This window comes from Eubalaena glacialis, chromosome 3 (genome assembly GCF_028564815.1).
Source record: "Eubalaena glacialis isolate mEubGla1 chromosome 3, mEubGla1.1.hap2.+ XY, whole genome shotgun sequence".
NCBI classification, from domain to species: domain Eukaryota; kingdom Metazoa; phylum Chordata; class Mammalia; order Artiodactyla; family Balaenidae; genus Eubalaena; species Eubalaena glacialis.
This window is the reverse complement of record NC_083718.1, coordinates 90,481,708-90,501,379: the sequence shown is the minus strand read 5'-3', so window position 1 is coordinate 90,501,379 and position 19,672 is coordinate 90,481,708. Positions and strand designations below refer to the sequence as shown.

Sequence of the window (19,672 nt, the reverse complement as noted above, 5' to 3'; positions counted from 1 at the left end):
GCCTTGATTTCTTTATTTTGTGAAAGGAAATTATCAGGACTTAGCTTATAGTAGTTGTATTTTGTCATGTATGTTAAGTATTTAGATAGTGCCTGGCCCATAGTAAGTGCTCAAAAATGGTGGTCATTATTATTATTAGCCTATTATTCATTATCAACAAGTTTATTTAACTGGTAGGAAAATACACAATTTCAATGGTGATTGAAGTGTTTTCTATATGACTTTTTTCCCCCTGCTTCCTCATCCTCCTGGCCAGCACTCACCTGGGGACTCTTGCCCAATGAAGGTCACTTGGAGCCCATTGGGGCAAGACACGTTCAGGTTTTGGAAAGTGGGAACATAAAGAGTCTCTTGTAAAACAGGTTCTGGTTCTACTTCTTCCTGTAAATAGTTCAACATGTGAATAATTTCCTGTCATTTTCTAAATGAGATATTGATTTATTATGACTAAACAAAGACTTGCTGAATGCTTAGATTATGACTTGCCCAGGACTAGTGAGCCTTGCAGTGGAGCCTATAAGGATGCATGAGTCTCTACCTTTGTGCAATTGATATTTTGCCCGTAGAATGGCACACAGACATATGAAACAGCTAAATAACAGTACCAAATGGTTGGCACATCTTTCCTCAGAAAAGGGAGATATCAAAGTTAATGAGACTAATTAGGAAAGGATCATGGAGGAGCTGAAGCTTGAACTAGGCCTTGAAAGATGCCTCAGTTTGGACATGTAGGTGTAAGGGCTGACCAAGATCCCCACCACCTTCCTTGTGTGATTCTTACAGTTTGGATGCTAGAGACATTATGCTATTAGGATACATGTCTTTATTTTTCTATAATGAGCATACATTGCTTTTGTAGTAAGTAAAAATAATAAAAGACAATAAAAAGATTATTTATAAGTTTTAATGAGGGTTTGGGTGTGTCTACTTAACAAATTCTAAATAATTTTATGCTTACTATGCCTGAATCCCTTGTTCGGTTATATGTACTCCAGGATGAAAATTATTCGGTTACTTCCAACCCACCCCTAACGATAATCCTTTCAGTTTTTCCAGTTGACTTGCTTAGCGGCTCACCACTAAAATCATTCCAACTGATCCCCCAGTGTTGGATCTTTAATTTATTCTCTCTAGTCCTCTATTGTTGATCATTTAGGCTGTTCTGCCTTTGTTATTAATAGAGAATAAAATCTGGATCATTGGCTGAAAATCAATTAAAAACACAAAGCAAAATTAAGAGGTAAAAGCTTATGAAATTCTGTAAAATGAACAATACTGCTCAAAGACACAACACGCCATGACAAATCTATCATTACACTCAAAACCAGTAATTATCCCCCACCCTTTCATTGTCATCAATTTAAAAAAATGTTGGGTGGACCGACTGGTTTGCCACCAAATTGCTTTCAGCTAAATTAATGAGTTACCTGGGGATATTCTACTCAGTACTTGAACATTTCTACTTAAGGGTCAAGTGTCCTAGTTTGAGAAAACTCATCTAGTAAAGCTGTGTAAATATGGTGCAGAGGCTAAGTAACATTCAAACCCCATAACTTTCAAAGGGTCAGGCTCTGAAATCCAGGTCCCTGATCACTTTTTAACACTTTTTTTCCTAATAAGTTGAGAACTTGTACATTGTACAAACTGTACAACTGTACTAGTAAAACTGAAAGAGTCAAGATTTGATCAGTAGTTTCCTTCTTGTCGTTCTTTTAGAACCTCTTTTGATCTATATACTTCTATTAGGAAAATGTTTAGAGTCAAAGAGCTCTCAAGTGTGTGAGAGTGTGTGTCTGTGTGTGAGTGTGTGTGTGTGTGCTTGTTTGCATATGGTGAAGGGTGAGAGGTAGAGGGTGGACTGCTCTTTAACTGGAAGTGGGTTGTCCTTTAGTCTTGCTGAATTCTTAGTACATCAACATCTAAGTCAAGATCTACCTAACAGAAGTGTTTCCACTACTTAGTTAGAGATCCTCCCCTTCCAGTTGTTGTTTATCTCAATGGAATTAAATGCAGTATTGAAAATAAGGAATGGTAGGAACTTGACCACCTAAGCAAAGAACATCCAAGATCCAATGTGGGAAAATGGTTGAACTAGTTATCCTGAGTTTGAAATGAATGACCTGAGACAGTTTGTTTAAGACAGTATGTCTCCTGGTGTGGGAATTCAACTCCTGTGTGCAGACCTCTTCTTGTCCATTCAAAACTGAAAGTACAAGGAGTGTTACTGAATCTGCACAGTAAAATATACACACTGTAATAATACTATTGACATAACTCATGATTTTAAAAAGTTAACACTGAGGCAGAAGCAGAGTTTGGGAATACATGGCAAGGTCCACTTACCTTTTTCTCTTCTTCCTTTGGGTGCTCCTCTTCTTTAAGAGATTCTTTGGGTTTTTCTTTGTTTTTTGTTTTCCCTTTTCCTTTGCCTTCAGGAATACTCACTATAACAGGAATTACTGTTGGAGTATGTGCTGATGGGATATTCAACATTGCTTCCAAGTTAGGATCCTTATCCTCTATAAAGAAAAAGAGGAGAAATCAAGTAAATTAGACATTTATATTTGATATGTTTGTTAAATAAAATTTACATCTCAAACATTTATACCACTTGGCAATTTTTACCTTGCTGAGTAGGACTGATCGGTTGGATAGGTTTCAGGGGTAATGTAGTTGATTTGGAAATCAAAATTGTAGCTTAGAAATTTGAGGCACTTAATACTTTGATGTATTTGATTGAGTCATGATTTCACACACTCTTGCCTCCCTATCTAGATTGTAAGCTCCTAATGATAGGGCAGTAACCATCTCTTCATTTTTTTGAGAAATATTTATTGAGGCTCATATGTAAAACGTGTGGAGCAGTGGATAAAAATGAAAAAGAAAAATAAAGGACCTTATGAAGTCAAAATAGTCTAAATAAGATCTGTACTCAAATAGCTTCAATACAAGGACATATTAAATAGAAACATAAGGTATACAAACAAGGAAATTTAGAAAACAAATAGATTATTTCTGGCTGAGATGATAAAAGAAGTTTTCTTATTGAAGACTGATTCTATTCTGGGTTTAATGGATTGTCAGAATTCTAAAAGGAGAGCCAATCCACGGAGGAACTATGTTGGAAACTTCCAAGCATCCCCTTACATCTTAGGTTATATTCTCTTCTGGGTTCCAGGGTAACACTCCCACCTGGATCTCCTCTTACCTCTTTGGTCATTTTTTTCTCAGTCTCCTTTACTAACTCTTCCTCTTTGTTAAATGTTGGTAGGTCCCAGTTTTTTTCCCCCTTCTCATTACACAACAGATGTTCTCAACTCTGGCTGCCCATAATCATTTTTCATGGAATTAAATGAAATGCTCAGGCCCCCACCTTGACTCTCTGGGGATGAGGCCCAGGTATTTATAGTTGTGAAAAACAATCACATGTGATTGTGATACACATTCAGGGCTGAGAGCCTTTATTATCTCTATTAGATCTGAGTATCTTGTTGACTACGGGGGGCTCCAGCTGGCATCTACATTTGAATGACTGCAAAATTTACATCTCCGGGCACGAGTTTTCTTCTCAGCTCCAGATCTGTATTTCCAACTGCTCTTAGATATCTCCCCCTGCTTGTGGTACTGGAGACATTTCAAAATCAGTAAGTCTCTCCTCTTCCAAGCAGATAACCCTCCCTCCTATGTTCTCAACCGCAGTCAATGCCATGACCAATCATGCACTTTGTTTCTCAAGTGAGACATTGAGATTGTATGCATTTTCTCTTTCTGACTCACCCTATACATCCAACCAGTCACAGAGCCCTCAGAAATTTCTCTCAAATCATGCCTCTCCTATCTACTCCTACCACCTTAGTTCATATTCTTATTCTCTTGCTTGATTTTTTGTAGCAGTTTCCTAATACCACCACCTCAGTGTACTTTCCAAACTACCACTATGATTATGTTCCTAAAATGAAATCTTTTCATGTCACTTCCCTTTTCGTACTTAAAAAACTCTGGCGCTCACAAATCTTATAGGACACACAATGCTCACCCTCCTCCACTCCAGTCACACTCAACTTCTCATTTTTCTGTAAAGATGTCATGCTTTTACCCAATTGTGTATTTATACAAATGGTTCTTACTGTCTAGAATTCCTTTTCCTTGCTGCTTTGTCAGGATAGTTCCTACTCATCTATAAAGTCTCATCTCAGATGCTATGCTTTCTCTCTCAAGTATTTTCTGGCTGTCCCCAGTACTTGGTTTGTATATAATTTCTACCACTTATGCAGTTATTTCACTATTTATGGTTTCTGTTCCCATTAGACAGTGAATTCTTCGAGTAGATGTAACATGGTTTTATTCATCTTAGTGACTCAGTGCCAGCAAGATGCCTGACTCATAGCAAGTACAGAATATAAATAGTGAATGGCATCTAGTTAGAGGGAGCTGGAAACTCCTCCCTCTCATCCCCATCCATTTACTCAATCAGTAAATATTTACTGAGTACCTACTACTATGTACCATGCATTGGATAACCAGTGATGAATGAGACATCAGGAACTTGTAATGTAATGAGAAGTTCAGATGAAGAGGACCTCAGGTATTCAATGTCGTGTGTTAAGTCTGTGATAGGAAAAGTACAGAGTGACAGGGGAACCCAGAAGAAAGGCATTTGCCACAAAACACTTCCATACACGCTGTACTTTATACAGTTGTCCTTCAGTATACACAGGGGGTTGGTCCCAGGACACCCCATGGATACCAAAATCTGTGGATGCTCAAGTCCCTTATATAAAATAGTGTAGTATTTATTTGCATATAACCTATGGACATTCTCCCATATACTTTAAATCATTTCTAGATTACTTATAATACCTAATACAATGTAAATGCTATAAAATAGTTATTATACTGCATCATTTAGGAAATAATGACAAAAAATTAGTCTGTACATGTTCAGTACAGACGGAATCTTGCAACCATCATGGGCTTAACTACATGGTACACGTCAGCAACAACATAACATTATCTTCCTTTCAATACTTACAGATTGCTTTTGTTTAATGGCCCACAAGAGAAATACATGGAATAAAACACAGAATATTTAAAATACATGTAGAAAATATAATCATAGAGAAAAAATTAATTCTCTCTCTCTCTCACACACACACACACACACACACACACAGTGTTAACAATCACCAAAACCCTGGTTCTCCTGTCTTGATTACCCTTGTATGATGATGATGATGATGATGATGATTGCTATATGGTGTCCATGGTACCGATGTGGCAAGGCGGTAAGATGTGTGGCACTCTAGGTAAGTGGTGAGACATCAGGCTGAGTTAAGTCTTCTGACAGGATGTCAGAAGGATTATCTAGTCAGGAGAACTGGGTTCCAATTGCAGACACTGTCACTTTGGAGGAGGCTCAATAATACTAATGTCAGGATATCTGGAGGATGAGGGCTGAGGATCTTCAAGCATTGAAGTTCTAGGCTTCACAATTGCAGATGCTTTAGTTAGAAACACTGTTATAGGAAGCTGTTTCTTCCTTTTCTTTGCATCATCAAACAAGTCTTGCAATGATTGTTGGCATACTGCTATACCTTGGATACCAAAGAGGCTTCAGTCCATCAAAGGATTGTACTTGAGGATCATATCCTTTAATACTTGCACCTATTGAAAAAGCACTACAACATTTTCACGTGTCCAAATTGATGGCTCTGCTTCCTCTAAATTTTCTGTATTATCATAATCATCTGTAGATGACCTCAGCAGATCTTTGAGTTCCTTGTTGGTAAGGATTCCTCTATACTCTTCTGTGTGTTCCTCGATGTCACCCTAGATCATGTCAAAGAAGCCTCCTCCCCCTCAACTTCCCTTGCAACATTCAAGATATTCCTGATTTCTACATCAATAGTGGGGAAGCCCCTGAGATCATCGACTACCTCACTCCATAATGGCTTCCAACATGCATTGACTGTCTTAGGCTTTAGGGCACCTACAGCCTCTGCAGTAAGCACAGTTCCAACCACAATTGTGAAGCTCTTCCATAAATCCACTATTTTTATTTTTTTATAAATTTAATTATTTATTTACTTATTTTTGGCTGCATTGGGTCTTTGTTGCTGTGCGTGGGCTTTCTCTAGTTGTGGCGAGCAGGGGCTACTCTTCGTTGTGGTGCACAGGCTTCTCATTGCGGTGGCTTCTCATGTTGCTAAGTGCGGGCTCTAGGCGCATGGGCTTCAGTAGTTGCAGCACGCGGGCTCAGTAGTTGTGGTGCATGGGCTTAGTTGCTCTGCAGCATGAGGGATCTTCCTGGACCAGGGGTGGAACCCGTGTCCCCTGCATTGGCAGGCGGATTCTTAACCACTGCACCACGAGGGAAGTCCCTAAATCCACAATGTTGCAATCAGGGTTAGCACCAAGGAGAGCACAAATCTTCCTGAAGGTGAGACAGGTATAAGTTGCCTTAATGTCCTTGATGATGCCTTGATTGAGTGGCTGCAGCAGTGACACAGTGTTAGGAGGCAGGAACATCACTTCCACTTCCTTGTCAATGAGTCAGAGAAATTGAGTTAGTTGGGAGCACTGTCAATTATGAGGAGCACCTTGAATGGTAGCCCCTTCTCTTTGAGGTATTTCTTCATTTCAGGAATGAAGCACTGGTGGAACCATTCCAAGAACAAGACAGCTGTCACCCAAGCTTTCCTGCTGTGCTGCCAGAAAAGCATAGGCAATTTTTGTTCTTGTTCTTTTGGGCCCAGGAGTTGTTTGCTCATAGACTAGGCTTGATCATGTGACCTGCTGCATTGCCACATAGCCCGAGAGTAAGGTAAGCTTTCCAGTCCTTGAACCCCAGGGCCTGCTTGGCATTCTGATGGATGTAGGTACGACTGGGCGTCAGCCTGTTTTATCACAATTGAAGACTTGCTCTAGAAGGTAGCCTTTCTCTTCTTGAGCTCTTCTGGGAACACTGATGTTGCTTTGGCACTGGCCGATGTCGATTCTCCTGTGATCTTTAAGTTCTTGAGGGTGTAGCATTTTACCAGCTAACCATCCATCTATTAGTACCCTTAAACTCCTTCCTCTCACTCTCCTCACCCCTCACAACAGTGCTCACAGAGGCTAAGTGCTCTTTCATGCATAATTTTGCCATCCAAAGGGACATGCTTCTGTAACACGTCCCCTAGCCACATACAAAATACAAGCACTTTGTCATGAACCTGAGAGACCATTTTTGCCATTGTAGGGGCAGCTCTAACCCTTCCATGAATTTTGGCTTCTTTCTGCTTTACTGTGAGAATGTTCCATTCGTTCTTTTTTTTTTTTTAATTTTATTTATTTATTTATTTTTGGCTGTGTTGGGTCTTCGTTTCTGTGCGAGGGCTTTCTCTAGTTGAGGCGAGTGGGGGCCACTCTTCATCGTGGTGCGCGGGTCTCTCACTATCGCGGCCTCTATTGTTGAGGAGCACAGGCTCCAGACACGCAGGCTCAGTAGTTGTGGCTCACAGGCCTAGTTGCTCCGCGGCATGTGGGATCTTCCCAGACCAGGGCTCGAACCCGTGTCCCTTGCATTGGCAGGCGGATTCTCAACCACTGCGCCACCAGGGAAGCCCTCCATTCGTTCTTAGTGACCTTACATCCCACTTTGGCAAGCCACACGCCACTTTTCAGAAGATCAAAGATTTGTATTTTCTTGTCGAGAGACAGCACTTTCTGCTCCCTCTTGGCATTTGAGGGATTGTTTTGATCACTTAACTGCTTTTGGGGAGCCATTTTTCACAGAAATCAAGCATGAACACACAATACAAGTAGCAAACGAACAGGACACCAGACCAGCAATGCTCAGACAATGAGCACTGGAGAGAGTGCAGATCTGTGACGTGGTAGGTGGCCACAGTAGGGTGTGCCTACACATCACTTCATTCACATGGCTTCAGCATAGTGATCGGCATGGGGCAAATTTGGGGGCAAAATTTTGCTTTTTGCAACTTTCTGGAATTTTTTTTAAAATAATATTTTCAATTCAAGGTTGGTCGAATCTGCGAATTCAGAACCCATGGATATAGGATACAGAGGACTGACTGTACTGCGCAGTTTGCTTTTCCACAAACGTGTCATGCTTTTATACTACTGAGCTTTTGCACATGCTATTCCTGGTATAGAATTCCCTTCCGTTGGTTCTTTGCCTAAGCAATTTCCACTCACCTCCAAAGACCCAGTTCACATGGGTGAAGCATTTCTCAGAGCAAGGAACCTGTAAGCTGAGTCCTGAAGTATAGGAGGAAGTTCATTGTTGAAAGTGGTGATGTATGTAGCAAGAGAAAGAATTCTGAGCAAGGGGCACAGCATGGGCAATTGGTCAGAGATAAGAGAGAGCACAGTTCATCAAGGAACTGAAAGGCACAAAAAAGACTAGGGTAGCCAAGAGCTGGAGATAACCTAAATGTCCACTGACAGATGACTGGATAAATAAAATGTGCTGTATATCTGCAGTGGAATGCTGTTCAGTCTTAAGAAAGAAATTCTGTAATGTGTAACAATGTGGATGATCCTTGAGCACATTATGCTAAGTGAAATAAGCCAGTCATAGAAAGACAAACACTGCATGATTCCACTTATGTGAGGTATCTAAAATAGTTGAATTCATAGAATCAAAGAGTAGAATGGTGGTTGCCAGGGGCTGGGGAGAGGAGGAAATTGGAAGCATAAAGTAATATCATAATCAATGGGCATAAGTTTCAGTTAAACAAGATCAATAAGCTCTAGAGAGCTGTACATATTGAATTAAGAGGGGGGAATTGGATTGGAAATTTGTTTAGCCACTAGCAGATAAACGTTCTTAAATATTAGTATTATATGCATCCTTAAGGAATTTATAATATATTTTTTACAAAGACTCATGCCTTCAACTTTTTAATATACAGAAAGTAAAACATTACTTATTATCTACACTATAAACATTTTCAAATGCAGTATCTATAAACTGAAATTAGGAACATCTGTATTAAATGGAAAGATTACATATTAATTTAAGGATTAGATCAAGAATAAGTAAATCACTTAGGAAATAGCAGCAACATAGTTGATAGAGAGTAGAGTGTAAATATCTTAATGTAAAATAATGATAACCTTGTTCAGTAGGGGTATGGTTTGTTAGTGATTGTGTGTGATTGTGGATTTTAATACATAATTTGTTAGGCAACAAATGACTTTTCCAAGTGCTGGATTAAAAATGAATCAACTACAAAATTAAAAGTCAAAACCCCAAATAAAGCAAAAATACTAACAAATTTAATGGGCTCTCTAATTCACTAAAGTACTACAATACTTGGCACAGGGTAAGAAACATGGATTAATGATCCATGGGAATATTGTCTCTAGAGAAATGAAACTACACAGTACGGCAGATAATTGGATCACCACAATTCACATGTAGTTTAAGGTCACATAACATAGGGATTACCTTTTGATTTTATAAAGCTTTTTTTTTTTTTTAATCTCTTGTGGTTAGATCCCTGTAAAATGCATGAGAACCCACAAGATTTCCTAACTGGTTCTTGGTAAAGTGACAGGTCATTTTGTGGTTTGTAAGGAAATAGCTTCCAGTTGGAGAATTTGTTTATTAAGAGTAGGGTAAATAAATCCTTCAAGATGTCCAATGAATGGCTCCTTTAAGATTAATGTTCTGAAGCACATTGAGGAGTTCCATAAACACAGGATTCATAGAAATATTATTCTGTAGAAAATCAAGAGGATTCTTTGACAAATCATGTTTTTTTTTGGTACCAACTAACAGACTTATTTTCATGGGTTAGTTAACAAAGATAACTTATACGTATGTACATGTGGTTACATGTGAGATTATATGTATGAAAAGTGCTGTTTAAAATGTCAAACTATTGTTATTTTCTACATATGAAAGATTATATATGTACATACATATGTACACACACATATGTATGTACACACACATATATTTCCACTGCTCAGGAAATGAGGGGCATTAAATCAGAACATGTTTATCAACAAGTAAGCTGATGGAGGGTGGGCAGCTGCCCTTGGTCACGGGACACTTATCCTTTCTGTTGTGTTTAATTCACCTGGCGCCATTCCACTCGATCCATAGTAACTTATTGAGAGGCAGATTCCATTTTCCAAGGTGGCAGAAAAAGATCCAAACTTGCTGACAGCTTTATTCTCTGCATTTGATTCTTCTAAAAGATAAAATCAAATCAAGGACATTTTTGTTTTATCAAAAAGAAATGTAAGCAAAACTCAGTGTGAAGTGGAAATCACCCAAATATGTAAAAGCATGGATATGATTAAGTAAATTATGACATGTACATATACCAATGAATTATTATGAAATCATTAAAAAGTCTTGTTTTTTTTGTTTTTTTTAATCTTTAGATATCTTTTTTTTAATCAAAGTATAATTGACTTACAATATTACATTAGTTTCAGGTACACAGCATAGTGGTTTGATATTTTTATAGATTATGCACCATACAGTTATTATAATATTATTTAAAAAAATATTTAATGAATAGGAAACTGCTCACCATGATAAAGTGAAAGAAATACACTGTGAATAGTGGTTACTGCTGGGGTGGTAGAATTATGAGCAACTGTCATCTTTTTAAAGTATCCCTATATTTCTTAATTTTTATACTAAACCATATATTTTTATATCAGATAAAACAAAGAAAAGTAATTTTTAAATTTCTGTTTTTAAGTTCTTGGGTACATTCAAACTTGTCAAACATTGTATTCTTACCTTGAATTTAGAAAACACTGTGCCTATAACTAAATTTATTAGCAAGATTTAGTTACTGATCTTATTACTTATTACTAACTTGAGTCCAAAAGCATTTTATTAATTAACTCATCTCCATTTGCAGGTATAACCTACACTGGGCAAGAAGCAATTAATTTTTCCAGCTGGTGTTGCCGGGACATGTTAAATGGTGTTATCAGGAAGTTTCATGGTATATGATCAATGGACATCCACTTGGAACTCTCATCTACAAGCAGGTAGAGATGCTCATGGCCAAATTTAGGATTTTTTTCTTGTTCTTGCAGTTTAAGAAAATTGATACTACATGGAGATCTAAGTGATAGAGCATAGATAGAAACCCTATCATTCACAGTCAATATTGCAGAGAAGCCAAACCTTCAGTAGGAATCAATTAATGAGGACCTGAGTCCTAGAGATTGCACTTGGTACAGTGCATAAAACAAAATTCAGGCCAGAAAGGACATTGCAAACTCAATGTTGCTACAAAAAGGTAGCTAGGCGAGGTAGACTCTGCATGTCAGCTGGAATCAAGAGCTGGGTTCCCAGAGGAGGCAAAACCAAGTAAGCAGCCCACTATAGATGGGCTATGTATACGATGTATATCCCCTTTACATTAGGGAAAGTGTATATAAACAAGATGGCAAAACACTTCAGTTATCATCTGTAAAAATTACACATGCTACCTGCCAGGGATGCATGTGTTTCTGTTAGGTGGATAGGTTTGACCTATGGCGGAAGTACTGATACCCACTGCCACAAAGATGCAGCTGCTTACCTTTTTCAAAATGTTGCTCTCCTTCTCTTTCTTCTTTCTCATCTTCTGAAGGATAATCCGCTTTTTTCTCCTTTTTCACAATTTTCTTAGGGTCTCTTAAATGAATTAAAAAATTGTGCTTGTCCTTTTGCACTTTCACTTTGATAAAAGTTGGGCCTGGAGAAGAATCATAGGATAGAAAATGGGCTGATTGTGATGCCCCAATTAAGCTCTGTGATAAGACTGTTAAATAATGCAGCATAGCATTTAAGTCAGGGACTAGAAATACCTAGGGATGTCACCACTTTTATAAAAAGATACCTAAAAGAATAAAGTGATGGTGGAATTCCAGGAAGAAACAGCAGGTGGATCAGGGAGATGTTTGCAGACTTTCTGCTCATACCTAAAACCAAATTACAGAAGGGAGAGTAAATTGGCTAAGGTATACCTATACTCAACTTTATGATCAATCACACATGATGGTTAATGTGAAAGGATTTTGTAATTGATAAAGAATTGCATAAATGTTAGTTACAGTAGTTATTATTGTTAGTAGGAACATATAAGAGTTTCCCAAACAACACATTTTCTGCTAGTGTTCTGACTCATTCTTTGTCTCCTCTTCCAGCTTTTTTCTTTTTTTTTTTTTTAATCCAGCCTTTTCTTTTCAACATTCGTTGAATGATCATATCTCAAAGTTGATAGAATTAAGATAAAAATATACTTACTATGAACCATCTGAAACATATATATCATATGCATTTGCAAATATTGATAAGAGTAAAGAAGGGTTACTGAAAATAGAACATAGCATTTTAAAACTTGAGTCCAGTGCTTTTCTCAGTTCTGTGATTCTGAGTTCCATTTTTAATTACTACTATTTGTACCCTACACCCAGGGTTGATATTCAAAATATTAAATATTTAAAGATATGGTAATATAAATAAATATGCACACCTATCTATTAATAAAAATCCCTTTCATGTTTTAAATGTCTTTATTTTTATTTATTTTTTTTGGCTGCACCAAGTGGCCTGCAGGATCTCAGTTCCCCGACCAGGGATCGAAGCCCAGCCCCCTGAAGTGGAAGCACGGCGTCCTCACCGCTGGACCGCCAGGGAAGTCCCCCCTTTCATGTTTTAAATAAACAAACCTTATATAATAAAACAGTCTGGCATTTGATATGAGTTGTGCCACAAACCATTCTTTAAATAATTTGAATAATTTGTAGGCCTTTTTATTTTAAAAATCATTGGTAGGATCTTTTGTTTGATGTGGCATTTACTATCTAACGATGCTTGAGCCATGATTCCACATAGGGAATAGCATTCTCACTCTTGTAATGATTTCCTCATTAAATTGATGGTCATTTGATGATAGGAAGGAAGGAAGGGAGGAAGGGAGGGAAGAAGGGAAGAAGGGAGGAAGGGAGGAAAATTAAGAGAGGGCTGGAGGAAGGGTAGGGAGTGAGAAGGGGTGGGCTGGTGTCACAGGCAGAGTGTGGGTGGGAGGAGCCCTGGCATCCCTTGTTGGGTTGCATAATCTTGTGGACATTAAACAGGATCCTGCTCACAGCCCCTCCCCACTGACTCTTCCCAGCTCTCAGAGACCACAGCTCCCTACTAGACAATAAGCTGTCAAATAAAGCCCAGGTTCTCAAACCCATCCTAAGAAATCTTTAAAGCACAGTGAAAAGAGAAGCTCTACAAGATGACCCCAATAAGTTCCCTAGAGCCCAGATCTGCTCTTCCCCTGGGGAGAATGAAGCATTTCCTTTTTCCAGACTAGGTCCTCCTCAGCTCATGTCCAAGACCTCCCTCCCACTTAATGACTTCTGAATCCAGAGGCAATTTCTTTATAGCAAAAATAACTGGATATCGGCAGCAGGCCCCCAAACTCTGTGCTCCAGAAACCAAATCAGGAATTTGCTCTAAATTCACAGTATGTGCTTAGTTTCTGAGATAACACTATGTGTTGTAATTAACATTATTAAGTAACGATTTGCTTATTGCAGTTACTATTATACTATTTTCCAGTCCTATGGAAATATTTTCATATTTTAACAACTGGAATGTTTGTCTTAGTGTGCCCAGGTAACCTCACGGCTGGCCTGTGCCTTGCAGAGACTATTATAACAGAAGAGTGTGAAGTCTGAAAGTGGGGAACACTGTGCATAAATGAATCACTGGGGGCACATTACTACTCTCACCTATCATACTCAGGAGTACAAGGCCCCAGGATTATCTGAAATGGGTTAATATCTTCCAAACCATTAACCAGCTGCTTTCAAAATGTACCTTTTTCAAATGTTGTCTTTTCTACTTCAATCTGCCCTCCATCGGAAGGATACAGATAATAATTTGTTCCTGAGATTTGGACTGGTGTTTCTCCCATGTTGTATCCACGAAACTAGAAAAGAAAACATCATGCTTTGAGTGTGGAATGGCAATTGACAAAATTTAGGTCATCCATGTGAGCCAGTTAAAGCTGCCATAAGCCTAATTTCTGCTAAATGATTTGTCTGTCACTTTGTAGACTCAGAGGCCTGTGTCCATCTTATCTTTGGCACCTCCTGTAGTGTTATAATGACAGGTAGAATTAAAGGAGGTCCATGATTTTAAACTCTGTTCATTGGAGCATCCTCATAACCCAGTGCAAATCAAATCATTGGACTATTGCCAAGGCAGTGCGAAAAGTTATCAATTTCTCTTTCATTGGCTGTTAATTTTCTGTTTAAAGAGAGCTAATATACTGAGGAGTATTGATACTTTACATTTTAGAAGGTCATATGTTAAAGACTTCTTTTTTTTTTTTTTTACTAAGTGTCGCTTATAGAGCTCCAAGTGATACTGATGCATGCTAAAGCTTGAGAACAACTGGCTCAGAGTAGTAACTAGAAAGGACAAGGGCTGTTACTTTTTTTCCCATCTTTTCCTGATTAGGTTTTTCTCATAAAATGGCTTGAGGGAGAGATGGGCAAAGGGAAGGTTTCACAAAAGCATACAGGCAAGAAACGTGGGTGCATACAGAGAGATAACCCAATGTACTCAGCAAGTCCCATCATCTGAGACAGAAAAAGCCAACCTCTTTGTCCACTATTGTAACTGAGCAGGACCCTATGGGGCCTTCCTGGGACAGACCCCTCCCCCATATCCTCTGCTTTAGCTCCTCTGAAGTACCTAGATAATAGTATCTGAGGCACATTTCCTGAGTTGCCTTACAGATACTAAAACCAGCACCAAATGGAAGAAATGAACTATTGTACTTGATGACCATGAGCACCATAGCCTCCAGACCTACTGGTGCCTAAGGATTGATAATGTTAACCCCTGTGACACTGCCCTGTTACCTCACCATCAACCAATCAGAGAATTCTTCAGGAGATGGTCACATACCCTGCGACTTTCCTCCCTCACCTGGCCTTTAAAAATGCTTTCCTGAAACCCATCGGGAAGTTGGTTGTTTTGAGCACTAGCTGCCCAGGACTCCTTGCTTGGTGCCCTGTGATAAACGCTGCACTCTCCTTCCCCACAACCCGGTGTCAGTAGATTGGCGTTACTGTGTGCAGGCAAGTGGACCCAAGCTTGGTTTGATAACGTGTTGACCTATCACAGTTGCTTATTTACATACACCTAAGTGAATGCTTTTGTGTCAAATTTCCATCTTTACCACCCCTAGAAACCTAGTTTCATGGCACTCAAGAAAAACTGGCCTAAGGGTGTTCCTGTCTTGGTGATCGGCTGCAAAGAAGGTCCTAGGTATCACAGGGTGGACTGCAGGTCTGAGATCTTCTATACTAGAAGAAACCCCAAGCCCTCTGTGGTGGCACTGAAGACTGAAAACCTTATGTTTCCACAGAAGCTGTGTTCTTCCCCAAACAATTAGGAATGACCCAAAGGAGCTTTTTAGAAAATTGATTTTACCGAGTAAACTATCTCAGGTTCTGGTTCCTGGAGGGGATCCTCTGTTATTTCCGGGATCTTTATTTGTTCTTCTTTCAATTTCTCCTTTAAAAAATCTTTTCTCTTGAAATTCCTACTATCTTCTTTCTCTAGTTTTTCCTTGCCTTTGTTTTTACCAGATTCCTTACTCTTCCTTTCTGCTTTTTTTTCTTCCTTTAAGCGTTCTTCTTCAGCTAACCTATCTTGTTCGTCTTTCCATGCCTGTAAACACATTTAAAAAAAATTAATAGGATTTTGAAACAAATCTGATCCTATTCAGGTTCACTTTGGAGAATATTTAACATGATTTTTATACGCTGTATCTTTGATGGATCAAAATACTGAGCTAGAAATTGTGGTGTCATCCTTGATTCTCTTTCTCTCACCCAACTTCTGTATGCTAAACACTGCCAATGCTCTTCAGAGATCTCTCTTCAATGCAGCTTTTTCTCTCACCCTCTGTTGAAATTTTCTTTACTTCAGGTCTTTTTATCTTTAACCTGAACTACTGCATCAGCCTCTTAGCTGGTCTCCCCGGCTCTTATAATTTTCCACAAGAATCCAATCCCCAGTTTAGGTTCTAAACATGGTTAATCAGCAGTATGGTAGACTAGATGTCCAAAGAAACATTCCTGGCATAAAATATTTCAGAAATGATGGATAAAATATCAAATCATCATTGTAATGCACAGCAGTGCTGGCAGCAAAGTAAAAAATATGAGAAAGCACTAATTCAATGAGGGAAGCACTGAAAATAGCAGTTTCCCAGGGTTATCTGCCCATCCCAGGAAGCCAAGAACTTGGGTTTTGGGAGTTATAGGGACTAGAGCCAGAACCCAGGAGATCAGAGACCTGTGAATAGCATGGGTATTTTTTTAAAATGACACCTTCACTGAGTGAACTAGAAAAAAATCTTGCCCCATAGAATAAAATCATGAAACCTAGCCAGCTTCCCTGGCCCTGAGTTAAAGTAGGAGCAGAGAGGGCAGGAGGAAATTGGCCCTGAGAACTCTTAACCACAAGCCTGTCCTCACATAGAATTGTGGCCAAAATGTACATCACCTTAAAAGTATTCTGAAAAGATTGTGGGCAAAATGTGAGTTCACAAAGGAAAATCACAAAATGTGAGGAACTAAGTCAAAATCAAAAACCTGAAGAAGAAACAAACTCTGAAATTATACTTGCAAAGACTGCAGATATTGGAATTATCAAACAGAGAATATAAAATAAGTATTTTAATATGCTTAAAGAAAGAAAAGGAGGCATCAAAAGTATAGTGAAAACAAGAGAGTATCAAAAATCAGTGAGTTAGAAAGCCCTATTGGAAATGGAATAGGATTTCTGAAAAGGCAGTATTTGAATAGATAATGGATGAGACATTTCCGGAGCTGATGAAAGACACTAATCCTAAGATTTAGGAAGGTCAGTGAATCAAACCCAGGAAATGATAGTGGTGTGCTGGACCTGGGTCATATTGACTTGGAAGAGTTTACTGTTAAATTTTCAGGAATTTTGCGAGCCAGTTTTAACCACATCCGTTATTAAAATCAAATGATACAAATGCACAATAAAATACCATTAAAAACAAAGGCAATAAATACTCAAAACTTACCACTTTCCTAACTATTTTGTTACATTGAACTATGATTTATGCCAGCGGTCCCCAACCTTTTTGGCACCAGGGACCGGTTTCGTGGAAGACAATTTTTCCATGGACAGGGCTGGGTCGGGGGTGGTTCAGGCGGTAACGCGAGTGACAGTTCAGGCGGTAATGTGAGTGATGGGGAGTGAAAGGGAGCAGCAAATGAAGCTTCCCTTGCTCGCCCGCCCACAGCTCACCTCCTGCTGCGCGGCCCAGTTCCTAACAGGCCGCGGACCACTAGTGGTCCGCGGCCTGGGGGTTGGGGACCCCTGATCTATGCCCTTGGGGTTATCTATGTAAATTGTATCTGTATGGTAGAACTATAACAGTGTGCTACTGCATATTGTTTCCAACTCCGCATACAGTGACATCTTATCAGTAGCTTGAAGTCAGCCATGATGGGAGTATTTACACTACAGAGATCAGCAAATGCTACAAATCAGGAATTTATTGACTACTCGTTGACTATATAGACTTTAAAAAATGATGGAGAAGATGTTAATAATGCAGTGTGTTGTGTTTTGAGATGTTACACTGTAACTAGCACAAAAAAAATTGAGGAAATATTCTTCCAATATTTAAAAACTATTACCCGATTCAGCAAAGCAGTTGCTAATGTCATTGGTGAATAAGCGAGACATATCCCTCTGTTGTTCACTTTTGTCTTACCTGTTCATGTAAATGAAAATATCAATCAGCATTCATTCTGGAACTACACTTGTTTGTCAATTGCAACTATAGGCTGGCTAAAGATGTAAGAGCTTAGTAAAAATCAATGAAAGCAATTCTGTGAGAATCAACTGGCTAATGGAATTTACAATAAAGAGTATTACATATTTTATTATTTGTAAATTGTGTGCTATACATACCATATATCAGTAAAATTTAGAATAAACTATCTATCTATACAGAATTTTTTTCTTAGAGAGCTAATGCTAAACATTTACCAGCACACCACTGCACGTTTTCAAAGCATCTAGAGAGAAAAGATGAACTGTCTATAAAAGAATGACAAGTTAGATCGACAATCAATTTATTGGGTTGGCCAAAAAGTCTGTTCCATAGCATCTTATGGAAAAACCTGAACAAAATTTTGGCCAACCCAATATTAACAACTACAACATCAGGTAGAAAAATGTGGAACAAAATCTTGAGAGTATAACAGGATACAAAAAAGTCAACCAAGAATTTTATAAATTAAAACTATGTTTAATGAATAAGGGTAAAGTAAAACCATTTTTCAGACATGTAAAACTGAGGTCCAATAGCAACAAACCCCCACTAAAGGAAGTTCTAAAGGAAATACTCCCAAAATAGAAGATGTGAGAAGAAATGCTCAACAAAACAAATGGTAAGCATGGGGCTAAATCTCAATAGCATTGACTGTATAAAGCAACGACAATAATAATGTCTAATTTGTGGGAACAAAAAAAATCAAGATAAAACTTAAACACAGATTGGGAGAGAGGAAGCAATTTTAATAATTCCTTGTATTGTTCTGGAAGAAAGATATTTTATTGAGACTTCATTAAATTATATATATAAGTTGAAAATCTAGAGCAACCACTAGTAGAATAGAAATAAAGTGTATACATTATAAACTTTTCCTATTAAGGGCCAGATAGTAAATATTTTAAGATTTTTGGGTCAAAAGACAATATCAAGGATATTGTGTAGGTATTTATGTAACAAGCAAGAAAAGTAGTTTCCGAAAATATTTTATTGACAACTCACTGAGTACAATTTTTCCCCATAATACAGTCTACTAATACGAAAAATAGAATTCTTTGGGTGAGGGAGGATAGCATTTTACTTAGAGTTAAAATTAGTGTTCCCTATCATCAAATTGATTGCAAGTAAAAAAGAAAAAAAACATACAAAAGAAAACAAGAAAAAAGAAAAAAGGATCACAGAAAAGGTAGGAAAATAGAAAACAGATTGAAAATCGAAAATAAACTATATATCATAATATATAGTTTATTAGAATAGATATAAATGGATTCAAGTCTTCTGCTAAAAGAAAAATCATCAGTATAATTTTTTTTAAAAAACTAGTTTATAATCCCTGTTTACAAGAGACACACTTAAATTATAAAGCCACAGAAAGGTAAAAATAAAGAGATAGAATTTGCCAGTAAAATACTATCTGAAAGACAGCTCCTATCCCTTTGTTTTTCTTTATTAATTTTAGAATCAGCTTTCCAAGGTTCATAAAAAAACTGCTGAAATTTTGATAGGAATATATTTCTATTTCCCATTGTGGTCACAGTGACTCTAGCCCTTGGTGTTATGAGAATGGTGAACAAAAGGGCCATTGTGAAAAAACTACCTATTGTTGAAACTCTGGGCTGCTGTAACATGATTTGTTCAGATAAAACTAGAACCCTGACAAAGAATGAAATGACTGTTACCCACATACTTACTTCAGCTGGCCTGCATGCTGAGGTTACTGGAGTTGGCTACAGTCCATTTGGGGAAGTGATTGTTGATGGTGATGTTGTTCATGGATTCTATAACCCATCTGTTAGCAGAATTTTTGAGGC

At 38.2% G+C, this 19,672-nt stretch overlaps 1 protein-coding gene across 1 annotated transcript in view; it reads right to left on the bottom strand.

Moving 5' to 3' along the window:
- SPAG17 (sperm associated antigen 17) overlaps positions 1–19,672 on the bottom strand; it is a 225,414-nt gene that overhangs the window by 84,341 nt on the left and 121,401 nt on the right. Inside the window, exons 21-26 of the mRNA XM_061186106.1 lie at positions 15,470–15,709; positions 13,844–13,955; positions 11,568–11,723; positions 10,095–10,208; positions 2,344–2,519; positions 264–381 (exon numbers count right to left, since the gene is read on the bottom strand). Coding sequence (XP_061042089.1) covers positions 264–381; positions 2,344–2,519; positions 10,095–10,208; positions 11,568–11,723; positions 13,844–13,955; positions 15,470–15,709 — 916 coding nt within the window. The remainder of the gene's footprint in view (positions 1–263; positions 382–2,343; positions 2,520–10,094; positions 10,209–11,567; positions 11,724–13,843; positions 13,956–15,469; positions 15,710–19,672) is intronic.